This window comes from Melanaphis sacchari, unplaced genomic scaffold (genome assembly GCF_002803265.2).
Source record: "Melanaphis sacchari strain LSU unplaced genomic scaffold, SCAv2.0 Contig85_pilon_pilon, whole genome shotgun sequence".
NCBI classification, from domain to species: domain Eukaryota; kingdom Metazoa; phylum Arthropoda; class Insecta; order Hemiptera; family Aphididae; genus Melanaphis; species Melanaphis sacchari.
Window position 1 is genome coordinate 1,225,206 of NW_020271605.1, and position 18,213 is coordinate 1,243,418.

An 18,213-nucleotide genomic window follows, 5' to 3' on the forward strand; every position below is an offset into this window, starting at 1 on the left:
ACCTTTAAAATAATCAATTATTTCTTGCGGTAAATTTATTGATTTTAAAATATCAACCACAAATTCATCGGCCATAATATTATTTAATTTAAGTATATAACAATTTGAAAAAAAAAAACATAAGGTATAACGTGCAAAAATAAGGCAACAACAACAATTAACAGTTTATAACAGACAATTCGTATTTAGTAATCGTAACGTGACTTTTTTATAAAAAGTAAGAGAACCAAGTGCATACCTATGATATATTATAGATGAGTATTGAGTATAAGGTTAACTAGTCTGCGGTCTGCACTCTGCAGCGACAATGCGACATCAAATAATTATAAAAATAAAATTAAAATGACGAGTTATCGCAGCCCGCAAGAGAATGCGAAATTTTATTATAATTAATTGATTATCGATGAATTGTATATGGGTGGTGTAAGAATATACATTACGAGTCAGTGACGTCCTGGCGACACGAGCAGGTCGTACGAATTTCCAAATAGTCATTTATTTAAATACGGTAGCAGGTGATACACAAAAAATATATGTATATGCACGAATAAATTCAAATGTATGATTGATAACAATAACGGCGGTAAAATATAAGCCGAGTACGTATATAACTGCTAACAAGTGTGATAACAATATAAGTCGTGTACGTATATAAAACTGATGAGATATGTGATAACTGATAACATGTATGTCGCGCGTCGGCGGCGGCTCAAGGCTCGGGGCTCGGGGCTCAGGTGTCAGAACATATCAAAATATCCTACTAGTAAACAATAACAAACTGCATTATGCGCAACATAACATTCGACGGAGAAACTTTTTTTGTTCTATTCCACAAGGAACGGCGTTTTCTTTTAGGTTTGCTAACAGGCGGAACTACTGTACTAGGTTCGATATCAGAAATATGTGGTGAAATTGGCATAGGGATGTCCTCTATTTCTATAATATCTGTAGGCGGCAAGTTTATTGAAATATTCGGCATTGATAAACACCTTCTTGCGGGTGGACGGGTAAAATCGGAATGATCTTTACTGGTGTCATCCGAAATTTGCGACGAGGAATGAGGGGACAGGATCTTGACTTCTGCGGGTGGGGCCATCAATGCGGCATTTACTATGGCCATCAATTGCCTAAACTGCGGCCCGGCGTAATTTGGCAATTTAATCAGTCGATGACGATAAGGTGGTGCTATTGGTGGTTGTTGCACTGGGATTTCGACGGGTTCAACTTTAACACCATCGCAGCCAGTCGTCAAAATATGAATGTTTGCCATCGACTTAGTATATATTTTTTTTATTGGATTCGGGAGTACTTATTGGCTTCCCAAAACTTTAACTGGTAGACTGTTGAGTTTTTCTGTAATTGAAGTCGCAGTAATCTTCATTTCGTTTGTCATACTATCCATCGTATTAAAATGTGAATATAATAATATGTAGGTATAAAAAGTTTACGTTACGAGGAGTAAACCGTACGGTGTGCTTTTTGAAATGATACAAAATGCAAACAGTTATTTCACAAGCCTTTTAAACCTCAACACTATATGGTTAACAATAACAACAATATGTTTTCAATTATTTATTTATTTAATTAAATATTACCAACTAGGCAAAAATATTTCATAAATAATCAAAGAACAGACAACAGAAAACAAAATATAAAATATCAATTAAAATTTGGACTCAAGTGTTCAGAGAGTTGTATTTTTATATGCGTTACTTTACTTTTTCTGACTATCCTAACAAATACCTGCTGCAAATCAAGTATAGTGCATGATCACAATAGACTAAATATTATTATTATAGTTTATATATTAAATTAGCTATCAAACATTTTTTTCTTTTTAATATTTAAAAAAATATTGTTTAGTGAATAATAAAGTTAATAGTTGAGTATTGACTGACTATTGAAAAAATATACATTAAAATTCTAATACTTAAATAATGAAATTTTAAAAAAAAGAATATACACATAAATTATTATTATACATAATATTGCATTATATTACATCCAAGCATTTATAACGTTTGGACAATATTTATGAATTAACTAAAACTATTTATAATATCGCTCAACATTACTATACTCATAAAATAAAACAAGGATATTTAATGTAAATAATAATTTTAACAAAAAAAATATTATATCAATAGAAATGTTGTTCTCTCAACTAAAATTTATCCAACTATTAACTATAATATAATTATTTTTTTCCGTGTAACGAAAATTAAAATACTCTTTAGTTGAACTAATAATACGAGGTGGGCTAAGCTATGCATCGATTTTAAAGGGTTATAGAATAAAAACTACTGAATTTACGAAAATAATGTTTATATTTTTCGATTCAGTAGTGTATGTAGTTTTTTACATTAAGTTTATAAGGATTACTCCTCTAAAATGGCGGCCGTCAGCAGTGATGGACTCTTGTAGGCGTTTCCGGTATTTTCAACAGCTTGAAGGCACATTTGGATGGGTATATAGCCGTAAATTATTTTGAGAACGGCCATTTTATGATTACAACGCAAAAAGCGTTATAACGACATTACTTTCAGGTTGGTGAAAACGTCTCTTACGGTAATGCAATCAAACATTTGAAAACACAAGTTCTACAGCAATTCCTAGAACAATTGAAAGACCCAAATCGGTTGAAATATCTGAAAATGTGATTTTTTTTCTTTGGGAATATCTAAATGAAAAAGTGTTCAAACATAGTCCTCGCACCCTAAAAGAACTAAAAGAAAGAATCAGGGAAGGAGTTACGCAGTTATATCCAACGCACATTCGCATTATTCAAATAACATACACATATATCGAAAAATATAAATATAATTTCTGTAAATTCAATAGTTTTTTATTCTATATAACTTCAAAACCAATGCATCTCACATGGCCCATTCTGTATTATTATAAAAGAATCTAGTAATCGATTGAATACCATCATAGTAGACACACCAATGTACCAAAATTGTCTACACACCGCACCGGCGTAAGTTAATAATATTAAAAAAGTATAATACTATTAATACTATTGAAAATAATTACAACTATATAGGCAATAAAACGTCATGAAGTTCAAGTTTTTAAAATAAATACAACTACATTTTTTTTTTTTTTTTAACAGAAAGACTTTAAACCATAATTCAGTTGTAATATTATGTTTATTTTTTATATAGCTACCTAATATTAGATAGGTATATCCATAGGCCACAGTACATCATCCATGTACACACCAATAGCCGTGCACATAGGTAACAGATTAACTAATATTACTAAAAAGTAAAAATAATTCTACAATTATGAAAAATAGAGATATTTACATTTATTATATACCTTTGGATGAGGTTTTTAAAATATTTTTGGAACAGCCTAATGTATTTAAAATTATAATAAACAACTTGAAAGAATTGTTTTTAACTAATGGAGATATTATTTGTAGTCTGGTCCAATGTAATACAGTGATCGCCGCTTAATGTAATCACTTTGGTACGGGACATAACTGATAACATAATCCGATTGATAACATTAAACGAAAGTTAAAAAAATTATAAAAAATAATAAAATCTACGTTAAATACATAGTTAATAAAAATATAATTTTTTTTATTTATTATTATTTATTTATAAATAAAGTACATATACGTACGTAGGTATAAATTGGAAATTTAAAATTTAAAAAAAAAAATTAAATGTAAATAAATAAATATGTATAATATGTATACGAACGAAAGATAGATATAAATGTGATATCAATGTGTATAGTATATAGACATTTATATCTTTATTACAATTTTTATCTTTATTATGAGACATTCGACGAAAAATTTGATTGTATGTTACAAAATTATGATTTTATGAACTCAAACTGATAATATTATGCGGCGTATTGATTACAAAAACCGACATAATTTACACATATAAGTATAGATCCGGCCCGTACTTACACTTTTCGATAACAATAAACGATTGATAACATTAACCGTGATTATAATAAACGGCGACCACTGTATATGGAAAGAAAAACGTAATAATTTTCTTAGTAAAATAATACTTCCATTTATTCTGTACTTTGACGATTATAAAACCAATAATCCGTTAGGGTCACATGCAGGTAAAAAAAAATGAGAGCTGTTTATATTTCTTTAAGTCCTTGCTTACCTTATGAATTCAGTTCTACTCTTGATTATATTTTTCTTGCTTTAATTTTTAATTCTTTAGATAGAACAGAATTTGGGAATTTTGCTATATTTCAAAAATTAATTTCATCTATAAAATATTTAGAAAATAGTGGAATTGACATTACCATAGAAAATAAAAACTATAAAGTTTACTTTAAAATGGTTCTAATTTTAGGAGATAACCTTGGACTTCATTCTATTTTTAACTTTTCTGAAAGCTTTATGGCCAACTATCCCTGTCGATTTTGTAAATCTAGTAAATTAGAATGCAACTTTTCAACAGGCGAAGATGTTAGTAAATTACGAAATAAAGAAAATTATTGTAATGACTTGGAAATAAATAATGTATCATTAACTGGTCTAAAAGGTCCTTCAATTTGGAATGAACTTCCTGATTTTCATGTTACAAGCAATTTTTCGGTTGGCATAATGCACGATGTCTTAGAAGGTGTCTGTAACTATGATTTGTCATTTATTTTATTAGTATTTATTAATGATTTAAAATATTTTTCCCTGGATACCTTAAATAATCGAATCCAATATTTTAGTTATGGACCAATTGACATTCAAAACCGTCTTCAAATGATATCATTAGATTTTTAAAAAAAAAGGTAAATTAAAGATGTCAGCCAGTAAAATGTTTTGTTTTATTAGATTTTTTGGCCAAATAATAGATTTAATTCCAAAATCGTCTGAAATTTGGCAAGTCTTTGTGATTTTAAAACAAATTATGGATATTATTACTTCTAAATATATTCAAAAAGAATATCATATATTACTGAAGACTCTAATCACCGAGCACCATAAATTATATTTAAAATTATTTAATTGTAATTTAAAACCTAAACACCATCATTTACTACACTATCCAAGAATTATGAATGAAGTTGGACCTTTAATAAATATTTGTTCTATGCGTTTCGAACCGAAACATAGAGCATTTAAAATAAATGCTAATGCTATTACTAGCAGGAAAAATATTTGTTTGACTTTAAGTAACAAATATCAGTTAAAACTTACCTGTAAATTTTTATCAAAAAATTGTTTTTCTTCTACCATAGACATTGGACAGACTATGAAATTATCAAAATACACAATAGATAAAATTAAATCCCAAATAGACTCTTCTTCTAGAGTAATCTTTAATAATTTAGACATACATAACTGTAACTATATTTTAAGGTTTAAAACAAAAGGAACTCGCTATGCTTGTAATATGTCAATAGTACTTGATTTTGAAAATATTCTCATATTTGGTTTAATTAAATATATATATATATATATATTGTTGATAATAATCCTTTTTTTTTTGTGCCATAAATATGAAACAATACAATTTGATGATCATGTACAAGTCTGGTAGATTACTTTAACATCATGTTTATATTTTTGTACATCATTTAATAATATACCAAGTTTTCAAAACCCATGTACATCTTCCCCTAATAATAATGGAACCATGTATATAGTGTTTAAGTCTTAATTATTTGTATATTATTATATGTATTATTTTGTTTCTTTTTATACTTTAAATAAATCTTATTTAATATATTTATATTGTTTATTTATTTAATTTGTTCCAAGATATTTCCTAATATTAGCAAATTAGTATCATTCATCAATTAAATAGTAAATAACTATGTGTGTACTGTATACCCTAGTATTATATGAAAGATAGGTAACTAATAAATATTTAACAACTATGTATGATTACTACAGTGCAGTAGTACATTCTTCTGGATTCACGACTGTCAAGTGTAGTTATTTACCTATGTAGTATAATGTAAATATACCTAATACATGGACATTATGGTACATATTTTTGGTTTGCCTGATTATAGGTATTAGGTACCTAATGTAATAAATATATATAATGTAACCCTTGTAATAAATTTGTAACATTAGTACTTTACACAAAGTTAAATAGAACAAAAATAAAGTTGGGACTACTACACATTTTAGTTGATTTGATAATCCAAACAATAAATTGTAATCCACTAAATAGGTTAGGTTAAATAAATATATAGTAAACATTACTTTTACTAACTATTATGCATGGTTGAATAAAATAAAACTAAAGTCAGGTTAACTAAACAGTTAAGTTACGTTGATAGTAAAACAGGTTGATTTTATTAATTCTAATCTAATATATTGGTTGAACCAACTATAATATTTAGGTAAAGCAATCCCATGTAATAGTAAGCATAACTATATTGTTTAATTCCTACAATGCAATAGTTTTATTGAAATTGCGACTAAATATAAAGTTGAAACAGCTAAATATTATTAATTAATCCAATTTAGTATTTATAACTATTCTTATAGATTGTCCCTATGTTAACCTGAAAATACGATTAAAATAACCATTTAAATAATTGGGTTAAACCTTTATTTTTTTCCGTGTAGTTCGACGAAAAATTTGTTTAGTATAGTTATAGATTGGTTATAATCCTTAAGTTTTATAGCTATTATTTTTTTATTTTAAATAATTTATCAACCCTGCATACTCATTAATAATAGGCTATTATTTATATTATTTTTATACAATATAGTTATTTAGTACCTTGAGTTGAATATGATTTCTCGAAAAAGTATTTTTATGCTAAAAAAAGATACTTATATTATGTACATATTTCATTGTTTTATCTCTTTGAACTTTTCTCTGACCCTTCTTCAAATATTTCATTCAATACAATAAACTTGTTTTTTTCGGTATCATATCATGAAATATTATTACGTTATAAATTTCAATAATACGACTATGATCACACAGTGTAGGTAGTGTAGTTGGGATCAGCTTTGATGACGCATCGCTTTTGTAGTTCACTTTTTATAAGGTAATGTGTGCTTTATTTATCTTTATTCAAATTTATTATAATATTCATATCGACCAATCTTATATGAATTTATATTTTTAAGGCCCATTCTATAACTTTAAAGTTTAAAATAAAACTTTTAAATTAAAAATACACATATATATATTACAATAAATTACTGAAGAAGAAATTAAGCTTTTAACAAGTATATTTCAGTTAACTTTCTATAAATATAAAAAATAAATTTTACCGTTATCAAATCAACCAAATCCTGTCTATACTAAAATAATGTACTTTTTTTAAATGAATTTTATGATTTCATATTATCAAACTAATATCATACTTAATAATATTAAGTATTATTAAGATATTAGCGTGATAATAGATAGATAAGTATAGATAGGATTTGGTTGATTTGATAACGGTAAAATTTTTTTTTTATATTTATAGAAAGTTAACTGAAATATATTTGTTAAAAGCTACATTTCTTCTTCATTATATTATAATATGCAATCTAGTATAAGCGTGTTTTTTGATATTCAACCAATATAATTTTTTGAATAAATAATTGATGTTAGTAAATAATTTTCACAAAAATATCACAGAATAAAAATATATAGGTACTCACTGATTGATGTTTACAAAATATATTAAATATGTAATAATTTGTTTTTCTTAGACAGGACGAGAATGTATTTTGTGAAAATTGTGTCAACGCTATTTAATTGTATTTTCACTTTATTCTATAAATTTTTTTATTATTATTTTAATTTTAAAGCTTACTAAGTACCTAATAGAAGTTCAATTAGCTTTTATTTAAAAAAAATTTAAATAATATTTTAAATACTTGATTAAGAGTTTCACGTGCGCGATGTAATATAACAACTGAAGAAAATTATATTACTTACCTTATTTATAAGTCTTACGCTTTGAGAACGAAATGCAAATAATTGAAAACACGAGAGGATCCATAAGAAAAGTTTAGTTCTTATGACTTTTGTTGGTTCAAGACAACCTTTGAACAATATCAACTTATTTGTATAGGTTATAGAAGTATACAACCAATAGCTGGATAATATCCGTGGGCGTGGTTATTATAGATTATAAAGCAGACTACAAAATAAAAATTTGAATTATATTATTATTAACATTATTAAGACGTTCATTTTATCGATTCGGCTTCAGCATTGTTTAAAGACCGAAATCAACCCACATAAATACGCCATTGATGGTAGCCTGCACTCATGCAATGCTAAGATAATAATAATATAATAATTAATATCTATAATTATTGACAATAATACTGTGTTATGGATTAAACATAATACTCTTATACAATTAAATTAACTTAACATCCTTATAATTGGCATTAACGATATACTTTTATTATAGAAATCATTACGTTTTAGAACATACAATACAATATTATTCAATAATGAAAATACTATTTCATTAAAATGGGTACGCTATTTTTTAATTGTCACACATTTTCTTGGAAACAGTATTGGGAAGATTATAATATCATATTTCTTAATATAACCGCAGTGTAATCACCTTGGTATAATAATAATAATAATAATAATAATAACAATAATAATGTATAGATACTGATGTTCGTTAAAAAAAAAAAAAATGTATTTGTTGGACAATCGCAATATTATTTTACAGAGTATAATATTATGATTAAGTAAAATATATTATGACAATAATAACGTATGTATAACTTTTTTAGGACGGGAGTACTTATATAATTTGCAAATAAGGGTTATTTAAAAAAAAGAAAAAAAAAAAAAAAGAAAAAAATAACTAGAAATTCACAAAAACAAAAAAAAAATCAACACTAAATACATTCACCTTTATTAATCGACAACAAAAATAATGACAATAATAAAATAACTGCTAAATAATAATAATACAAGATATTAGTTTTAAAAACAAAACGTGTGATGTGCGTTTTTAAGACATAATTATTATCATTATTATTATTATACAAAATATTGAGATTAAGTTACACGCCTATATATAGAAGTATTATTGATTTTCCGTGTTTAAAATCCCCAGTAGTTAGAAAAAAGCGCATTTCGAATTTAGCCAATTGTTTAGCATCTAAATTAAGCTTTTAATTAGCAAAATAATAATAATAATAATGATTTTTTTTATTGTAAAACACTTACGAAAAAAAGAAAAGAAAGTAATTATCATGATAAAATAAAATCATTCTACAAATAAAACTATCAACGTTATCTGTTGAATAAGGTTTTAATAAATGAAGAACATATTATAACGTGTAAGTGTATACTTATTTCTGTTTAGAATAAACAATGTACATCAATATTATAATAGGTACATACTTTTCCACATAATTATTTTATAAATTAAATTAATAATATAGTTCAGTTGTTTAAATTTATTTTTTGATTAATATTATAAATAAATAAACACGTCCGAATGAATAATATTTTACATAATTTTTCCGTTAAATGGAGCAGATCATTATTAAATAATTTTTAGACTTGATTATTTTATGAATATATAAATATATATATTTTTACGTATGGAAGAATTTTAAGCAACGGTTAGTTATTTTTTCTTAAGTAGATATAATCAAAGAGATTCGTCGATAGTAGAGTTATTCAAATACTAATAAAAATCTTATTGAATTTGACTAGAGAGAAACCATATTTTTTGATTAAGACATAAGTTTTAGCATATTTTTGTTCAATTTTTCATTTTTTATTTTTATTTTATTGTACCTATAAAGAGGGATTTTAAAAATACGGAAGTTATTGTTTCAATACTATCTCATATTTGGCACTTAAAACAGATAAATAAACTCAAAGAGGATTAATTTAATCAAAGAAAAACTTAATAAAATGATTATCTAAATTAGTAACTCAAAATTAATAATCAAACTAAAGCATAACGCAATGCGCAAAAATTGTAGTATTATAATGAAGAATATCAGTACAATGGCAGTGATTTTTCGTTACACTTATTAAAAAAAAAAAAATAATAATAATTATAATTATAATAAAAATAAAAATAAAAATAAGAAGAAGAAGAAGAAGAAGAAGAAGGAAAAAAATATATACTACATTTGAACAGCACAATGTATTTGATGTCATTCAATAATAAAATTGTGATCTACACAGATGATCCTATGCCTACTGTGGACCACACATAGTTTAATGCAGTCGATCGAATTCAAATGACTCGAAATCATATTTTATTTTCATGTATCATACCGTGGAAGCATATTTTATACTTTTTAAACATTTATTTCCCAAGTAAATCGGTCTTGACATGTATTATACAGCGGAGCACTAAATACAATATGTTTTATGTGGATGGATAACGATTAAAATATGCATCAACAGATCCTTCAGAATGTTACCTTAAGGTAAACTGAGCGACACAGGTTCGCACATGCAAAGGCGGCATGCGACGTGCCCTATTAAGCTTAGACTAATAATAATAGTTGTAAAAAAGGCAAAGATGGTCAACACAAATGCATGATATGTACCACATATACACAGTTAGAAATGAGTGAAAAACTGTTTAAAATAAACAGTTAAGTGATCATACATAATACAATTTATCAATTATATAATATGTATGTATATATATATATGATTCGTATCAGTAAATGAATATGTTTTATATTTACATTTAATATTAATGTTTAGAAGTGTTAAGCTTATAGTTACCGAGAATCAAAAACGAACCATAAGCGTCGAGATTTGGTCAATTAAAATAAATAAATCAATAGATTCCATTATTGTTTTTTTTTTTTTTTTTTGTTTGTTTAAGAATAATGCACTAGGAAGACCATAAAATATTTACGCTTCGTTTGTCAATAATTAGCGTATTATATAGGTAATAATACAAAGTACCGAGAACTTCGTGCAAATATCATCGCAACTGCCGACTTGCATATTTATAGTCCAGAAATAAATTTGTCAGTCTACGATGTAAAAATTCGATGATCAATTTTCTCAATGTGGCCCTGAAAGAAATAAGTTTTATACATTATAATAATGACATAGGTATTACATTTAACTCGAAGCGATAGATTTTAATTTGCAAGATGTATGTACAAACTGTATCGAGGAAAGAATTTTAAGTAACGTGCGTATTTCAGGGTTACCAATTATTATGGATAGAAAACGATTAACGATCGTTGAGCAGAGTAGAAACTTCTTTACAAAGACTACGCGAGTGATAGGGTTTTCAATAATATTGTAGTTTTCTCAAAAAGTACAGTAAGCCAGTATCAATAAATATTATTATACTGACACAGTTCAAGTCGTTAATACTTAGCCGTAGGCCTAAGAATAATTATTACATCGAATGCGATAATTATATAGTTTTAACAAATCGACAATAGCATTTATGTATTTTTCGACAAAAGAAAAGAAAATTGTTTTTAAATCAATTGAAATAGTTTCAAATGCTTTGATGATTATAATTTCTGTAATCATGTCCTATATATTTACCCGAGAAGGACGTGGCAAGTATCTCGACGGGTAAGGAACCGCGGCGGTGCGCCAGGAACGAATCCATTGACTGGCCGGTGGATAGCAATACGTCCGGTCCGCCGGAGCTCCGTCGCTTCATTGATTTTCTGCGACGTCTTCGGCTACCCGGTCGGCTCCCGTCTGAACCTCTTCTCTCTGCAACCACACCACAAGATCTCAAATTTTATACAAATTATCGTAGACTAATAATGGATGTAGCAAAACAATATGATATCATAATTCTATTATTGCGCACTTGAGACTTATTATTTTTTTTAGGAGGAGGTGGATAGAGGACGACCATCCATAATGTCAAGAGAAAATTGACAAGACTAACATTTTAATATTTTCTTATAATAATTACTATAAAATTGTGTCGGTCTAAAAATTAAAACCAATTTATTACAATCAAATATTAATCTAATATTTTATAAAACTAAATTAATATTTATTTTATGTCTTAAGTTTTAAAAAATGTATTAGGTACCCTTATTTATAATATAATTCAAAGCTATAAATATTTAAAAACTTTAAAATTTTACGATAAAAATAAAAAATTCAAGAAATTAATGCCATTAATATGATATATAAATATAATTTTACGGTTGTAAGGAAAATTCACTATTCTCAAATACACCACATGTATATTTAATACAACTATTATACTAATTATAAACGCATATCATATACGTATAGTAAACCCACCGCATTCCACATTAAAAAAACCTATTTTTATTGTCGCCGATAAAATTGATATCATAACATTCGGCCTTAAAATAATAAAAATAAAACAATAAAAAAGGAATTGTAAATTTTACAGTGAAATTTTTATTAGACAGTTATCAAGTCTTTTTTAAAAACTGTTTATAATTCGAATTACACATCATATAGACGATATATAATAATTCTATAAAATAATCATCTAAAATAATGAATTACAACCAAATAATATCACCCATGCTATTTACTGAAACAATATAATTGTAATTTTGATTTCACAGTTGATGGGTTATAAAAAGCGAACAAATGAAAAACGAGGCAGAAATATTTGTATAAAAATTTAAATTATATTATTAATCACAAGTAATGAACATTTTTCCATTGTTAATTTCAAAATATTAGTTAATGGTTGGTACTTAGTTAATTATTAAAAAAAAATATATATTAAAATTCAAATGGTTTATGTTAATATGAATTGAGTTTTGATAATATTTATTGTTCACCTTAAACAATGGCAGATCATTTAGTTCACCGTTATAATAAAATGTATTGATCTAATAAAAAAATATGAAAATTGCTAAATAAGCAAAAATAAATACAGTAACAAAGACAACAGTCTAAAAACAACTTATATAAATTGTTAACATGTCATTAAAAAGCAAAGCGTATTGACTGACAAAAATTCCCATTAATAATTCATTGTATGTTGTTATAGGTAATTCGAGTATATTGTTATATGATAAAAATATGATAGTGTGTAGAAGTAGATGTTATTTTTCTTTGCTTTCTAATAATCGATGATCGTCTCACCTGGCCGGGAAGGAGAAACAAGAGGCGAGCTCGATAATCCAATATTGGAATCATACGGTAGCGACGAACGTCTCGCGCCTTGCTTCCGGCTATTTGTGCTCAGTGGCCCTGTGGCCACCACCTTAAAAAAGGCACCTGCGATAGAAAGCCATGCATTAACCACAAGTGCACAAGTACGTTGATATAAAAGCGCCGTGACTGCGGTCATTCACAAATAAAATATTATGGTAAAAATGTTAAAAAAAAAACTTTGAAAAAAAATTAAAATGTTATAAAAAATTAATAAAAGTAATTAAAAAAAAAAAAAAATATACAATTGCTTAAAATATAAATAAAATTTGTTTACTCTGTTTGGAAAAATCTGACGGCACAGACCCGCGTCTAGGAATAGTTGCTTCTTGGCTCTTGCCGGCTGTCGTGTGTCCTATTATACTATCACCGTTTCCAGCGCCGACCGGTGCTGAACCTCGTCGTCTTGTCAAAATCTATTTGATAAAAAACGAGAGACAATTTATTATTTCTACGTATTTGGATTAAGATATATATATATATATTGGTATAAAACATATTCTGATATTAATTTTCACATAATTAAGGTATTCATGAAAAACACATTACGTTATTCAGAGTGAATAATAATAAATAATTATAGTTCAGTAATTAGAGTAGTCAATAGTCTGTAGTAGTCACAGTACTGCGGGGATTTACAAAAAATTTATTTATTTTACATATAAAAAATAAAATAGTGAAACAATAATTACTATTCATTAACTATAGTAAAGTCCTTTGAACGAAGGAAAAATAAAAAAAGGAATCTTGATAAGCGTCGCACCAAAAAGGATATATATATATATATTCCCAAAAGACCTAAGAAACTCCATTGTTAAAAAAGTGAGTGACCATTCTATGCGATTATAGATTAGCAAAATATTTAAATTATAGCATTTACAAGATAAAAATCAATCGACTCTAAAAATGTTTACGAAAAAAAAAAAATGTAGGCAATCAAAACTTACTAACTGGATTAATATTAATCTTTTGTTTAAATAATTGACTTTGTTATTCATTTTATCAATACTTAACTTTATGAATTTATACAATTGGAGTTTTAAGTAAGACCGCAGATTGAATAGAAATAAAATAAAATACAGCAAATACATCTAAATATATAAATTAATGATTACCCTCTTCTAACATGAAATCGTCATAAAATAAATACAGATGCTGGTTACAATCCATTATACTCGTAATTTATATAATTTACTATGCTCATCAATATTTATAACTTTCTACTTAATAGGCACTTAGAACAAATTTACTACTTGTTCAGAACTTTCTACAATGAATTATTTAAATTTAAATTGTAAACTGTAGTATTATATATTTGTTGAAATTAAAAAAAAAAAAGTAAAATCTTGAAATACGATTAATAAAATGGTTTACAAGACACCAAATCATGCAAAAACGATTTTCTAAAAAAATGTAGCTATGAATATTTTCCAAGTCTCAAAAATTATGCCTGAAATATTTGATGACAATTGATTTAGTAGTTTTAAAATCTATAAGCCCTATCCAAACGAACATTAATTTTAGGTTTTCAAACGTGATTTTAGAATTATTTTTACTAAAATCGTTTTTTAATATTGTTTATGGAATTATAGTTTATTGTGTTTTATTTAAATTCGTTTAGAAACCAGGAACTTAGTGTGCGCGCAGGGAGTGAGCTTTCGTGATTTATTTATATATTTATAGAAGCACCGTGGGCACCCACCTGGTTCACGTGATTGCTATTACGCCTGATTTCCGCGTTGGTCCGCGCTGCAGGATCGACGTTTTCCTTCTCCTTATTGGATGAAAATCTGGCTAACTTAAACACCCGGTCCGTGTCCAGGATCGAGTCTCGTTTCGTGCCGTTTCCACCAGGACCGGGGCTACCGCCACCACCACCGCCAGCCGACTGACAACCTTCGCTGCTGGTCGAACCGGTCCGGCTGGACGCCGTGGACACGGCCGACGTGCCGCCGCTGGACGACGAACACGGCGCCGCTGTATCACCACCGGTGGACAGGTACCGAGCACGGACGTACGGCTGGATGGGAGGGAACGTCTGCTGCCTGGTCAGGCCTCTGGAGCTTCCAGCCGTCGCCTGGTACCCGAGGACCGGTGATGTGACGCCGTGTATGACGTTGCACAGCCGGCTTGCATCGGCCGTGTTCGTGATGGTCGCAATACTTGGTTCCGGTATCAGATTTTCGGCGCTTACCGGCCGGTCGTCCATGTTGCTCATGTTACTGCTGCCACCGCCGCAACCACCGCCGTCGGACGACCGCTGCAGTCCGCTACTCCTCGACGAGCCCACCGACATACTTAGGCCCTCCTCTTCTTCCTCCAGATACGGGATCTGACCAAGCGTGAACCGTCGCCGGTTTTCCGCCTGCACCAGCAACGTGGAGGGCAGCGCGCCCTGCAAGCTTTCTCGGCGCAGTACCGTGCACGGCAACCCGTGGCCGGTGACCCGAGCCAGGTTCAGGGGCACCGAGTGCCGGCGACCCATCTTGTCTACGGTCTCCAGCATGACGGCCGGAAGCGAGCCCCGGCGGTTCTGCTGCTGTTGCTGCAGCGTATCCGGTTCGTTTTCCGGTTCAAGCATCATGTCGTCGGCGTCCGCAATCAGTTGCTGCTCGTCGCAGCTTTCGCGTTCCCGGAGCTCTTCCCATTGCTGTTGGTTCTTCCTTAAGTTTTCCATCATCGAGTGCGACAGCTTGGTGTCCAAAAACTTGTGCCATAAATTGAACAACGGTAACACCATGAACTTGAAGAATACTAATGAAAAGAAAAAAAAATCGAAAACAAAAACAATAAAATTAAATATATAATATATTATTATTTTGTTCGGCGAACAAATATATACAACAATATTTCTATTATATATCATAATAATATAAAACAATAAATTATAGGCAAATTTTCCGAAAATCTATATTCAAATGGATTTACGGGCTAAACCATTTATATGCAAACATAAAATCAAATAATAATTTCAAACTAATACAATTACAGTACGGTGTGATTTACTTTAATATCAAATGCATTACAACATCAAATTAAATTTTACTCGATAAAGACGATTATCATTACCTATGTGGATTAAAATTATTAGACCTGTATATTAGAATAAGACTATGTAATAAGTACCTGATTTAAACGTATTAGTTCTTCAATTGTTTTAAATTAAATAACATTAAATACTGTATACATAATAATTTATTAATTTTTAATATACCTACTGTTCTTTTTAATCAGTTTAACGTTATATACGTGCGTATTGAGGTTTAATAATTCGACGATATATAATACACAAATATACTCAAATGAAAAATAAACACTAAATGTGTATCCTATGAGTTATGAATAAACCAAAAATAAAAACCGTGTTCAAAAATAGAAAAATAAAAAAAAATACGTTTCGTGTGCATTTATATAAACAAACATACTGTAATGAAACATAGGTATGGCTGTTTTTAGACAAAACGCTTTTATTTTTTCGGTTGTTGGTCATTATATTTAGTACTCTTCAATTAGATAAGTCCTCGGTATTCGTGAGTTTATCTTGAATTTTAATAAAAATATGAATATAATTAATTATTTAAAGACTCTTAGATCATGAAAATATAATACAAACTACATGAAAAGTTTATTGTATATTATGTATTATATACGTGGTCTAACCCTAATCATGATATGAACATTACAGGAAATTTCACGTACCAGTTTGAATTTTTGGCACCGTATTGTTGTATCGATCACAAATATCAGTGACTGGCAATCCCAACTGCCTTTCGTAGTCGCCTTGTCTGAAAAATTCGTCGCAAACCTTCAGACTCCATTTGCGACTCACGTCCCACGGCCTGCACGGGTTCGATATGTCAGCACACTTAAGTGCTATCTGTAGTATGAAGTGCCGCAACTCTGGATCCTTCATGTCCAATTCGTCATTTTCCAGATAGTCCTGTTAAATATTTCATTAAAAATAAAATGGTTAAGAACGAATAATACAATACACATTAATAGGCAGTTAGGTCAGAAAATTATTTTAAAACGCGCTGAATTTAAAGCATAAAATGAATTGTGTACTGTGCAGTGTTTTGAAAACACAATTTACACAAATACCTACAATATTTTATATATTAATGACAACTGACACAAATATTTCATAAAAATGAAATCATTTAACAAGCTTTAATTATTGTTTTTTATTGTATTATATTAGAAAAGTTTTTTGAGCAAATAATATGATGACTGATTGTATAATATATTTATTTTAATTTTGTAATAATAATATATTTAATTAAAATGTAGTACATAAATTAAAATACATTGTTTGTTAAATAATTATTTAAAAAATATACTTGAAATCAATCAAAAGAAAAAAACAAATAGTAATAACAAGAGATTTATCTGATTAAAAAAAACTACTTAATTTTCTTTAACTTAAAACGGTGATATATAAAATAATACTGAGCACAAAAAAACTTATCAACATCATATCAACGTTTGAGTTGGATATTCGAAAAAAGAACATATATGTATATATATATATATATATATTGTACATTACATACATCGTACTTACACGCATCTGGAAAAAACATTAAATATTCATACTTGAAGAATGTTAAATATTTTTATGGCAAAAAAGATAGTAGGAAAAAATAATAAAAGTATTTTTTCGTCCTATTTTGAAAAAGGAATTCATGAATTAAACATGGAAAGTCGAGATCATATAAGTGAAAAAAAGTTTTCGTGCGTTTCAAATGTGTTTCATATACAAAAAATATATACTAAATAATAATATAACCACAGAGCACAGAGATAAGAACGAGAAGAGGTGGTATGAGCTAAAAAAAAAATCCATACTTAAATCATAAAAATAATTACAAAATAACATTGATATTTGATGAAAATATGATATGAGTTTGGAAATTAGAGATTATAAGAGTCTCAAACAATGTAATGCTTACTGCGTGGTATTATCATATTAAATTAATATCATTAATTTAATATTCAATTAATAATTTTAATACGAGGTATTTTTGAGTTTTTTGCATAAAGTAGCAATATTTTATATTAGAGTTAAACTTTAAATTATGATTTTATACAGCGACGGTCGTGGCGAATTTCT

The 18,213-nt window shown here is 28.1% G+C and overlaps 1 protein-coding gene across 6 annotated transcripts in view; it reads right to left on the reverse strand.

Moving 5' to 3' along the window:
- Positions 1–9,693: 9,693 nt before the first annotated feature.
- The window catches only part of LOC112602328 (high affinity cAMP-specific 3',5'-cyclic phosphodiesterase 7A-like), a 114,852-nt gene continuing 106,332 nt past the window's right edge, over positions 9,694–18,213 (reverse strand). For 4 of the 6 annotated variants that reach the window (XM_025350352.1, XM_025350349.1, XM_025350351.1 and 1 more), the window contains 6 exons: positions 16,800–17,040; positions 14,803–15,854; positions 13,378–13,516; positions 13,032–13,166; positions 11,481–11,657; positions 9,695–10,990 (listed from right to left, as the gene is read on the reverse strand). In XM_025350352.1, the coding sequence (XP_025206137.1) occupies positions 10,980–10,990; positions 11,481–11,657; positions 13,032–13,166; positions 13,378–13,516; positions 14,803–15,854; positions 16,800–17,040 (1,755 nt within the window). In that variant the 3' untranslated portion in view covers positions 9,695–10,979. Of the gene's footprint in view, positions 10,991–11,480; positions 11,658–13,031; positions 13,167–13,377; positions 13,517–14,802; positions 15,855–16,799; positions 17,041–18,213 lie in introns of all 6 variants that reach the window. The other 2 variants (XM_025350355.1, XM_025350350.1) reach the window with 2 other exon arrangements.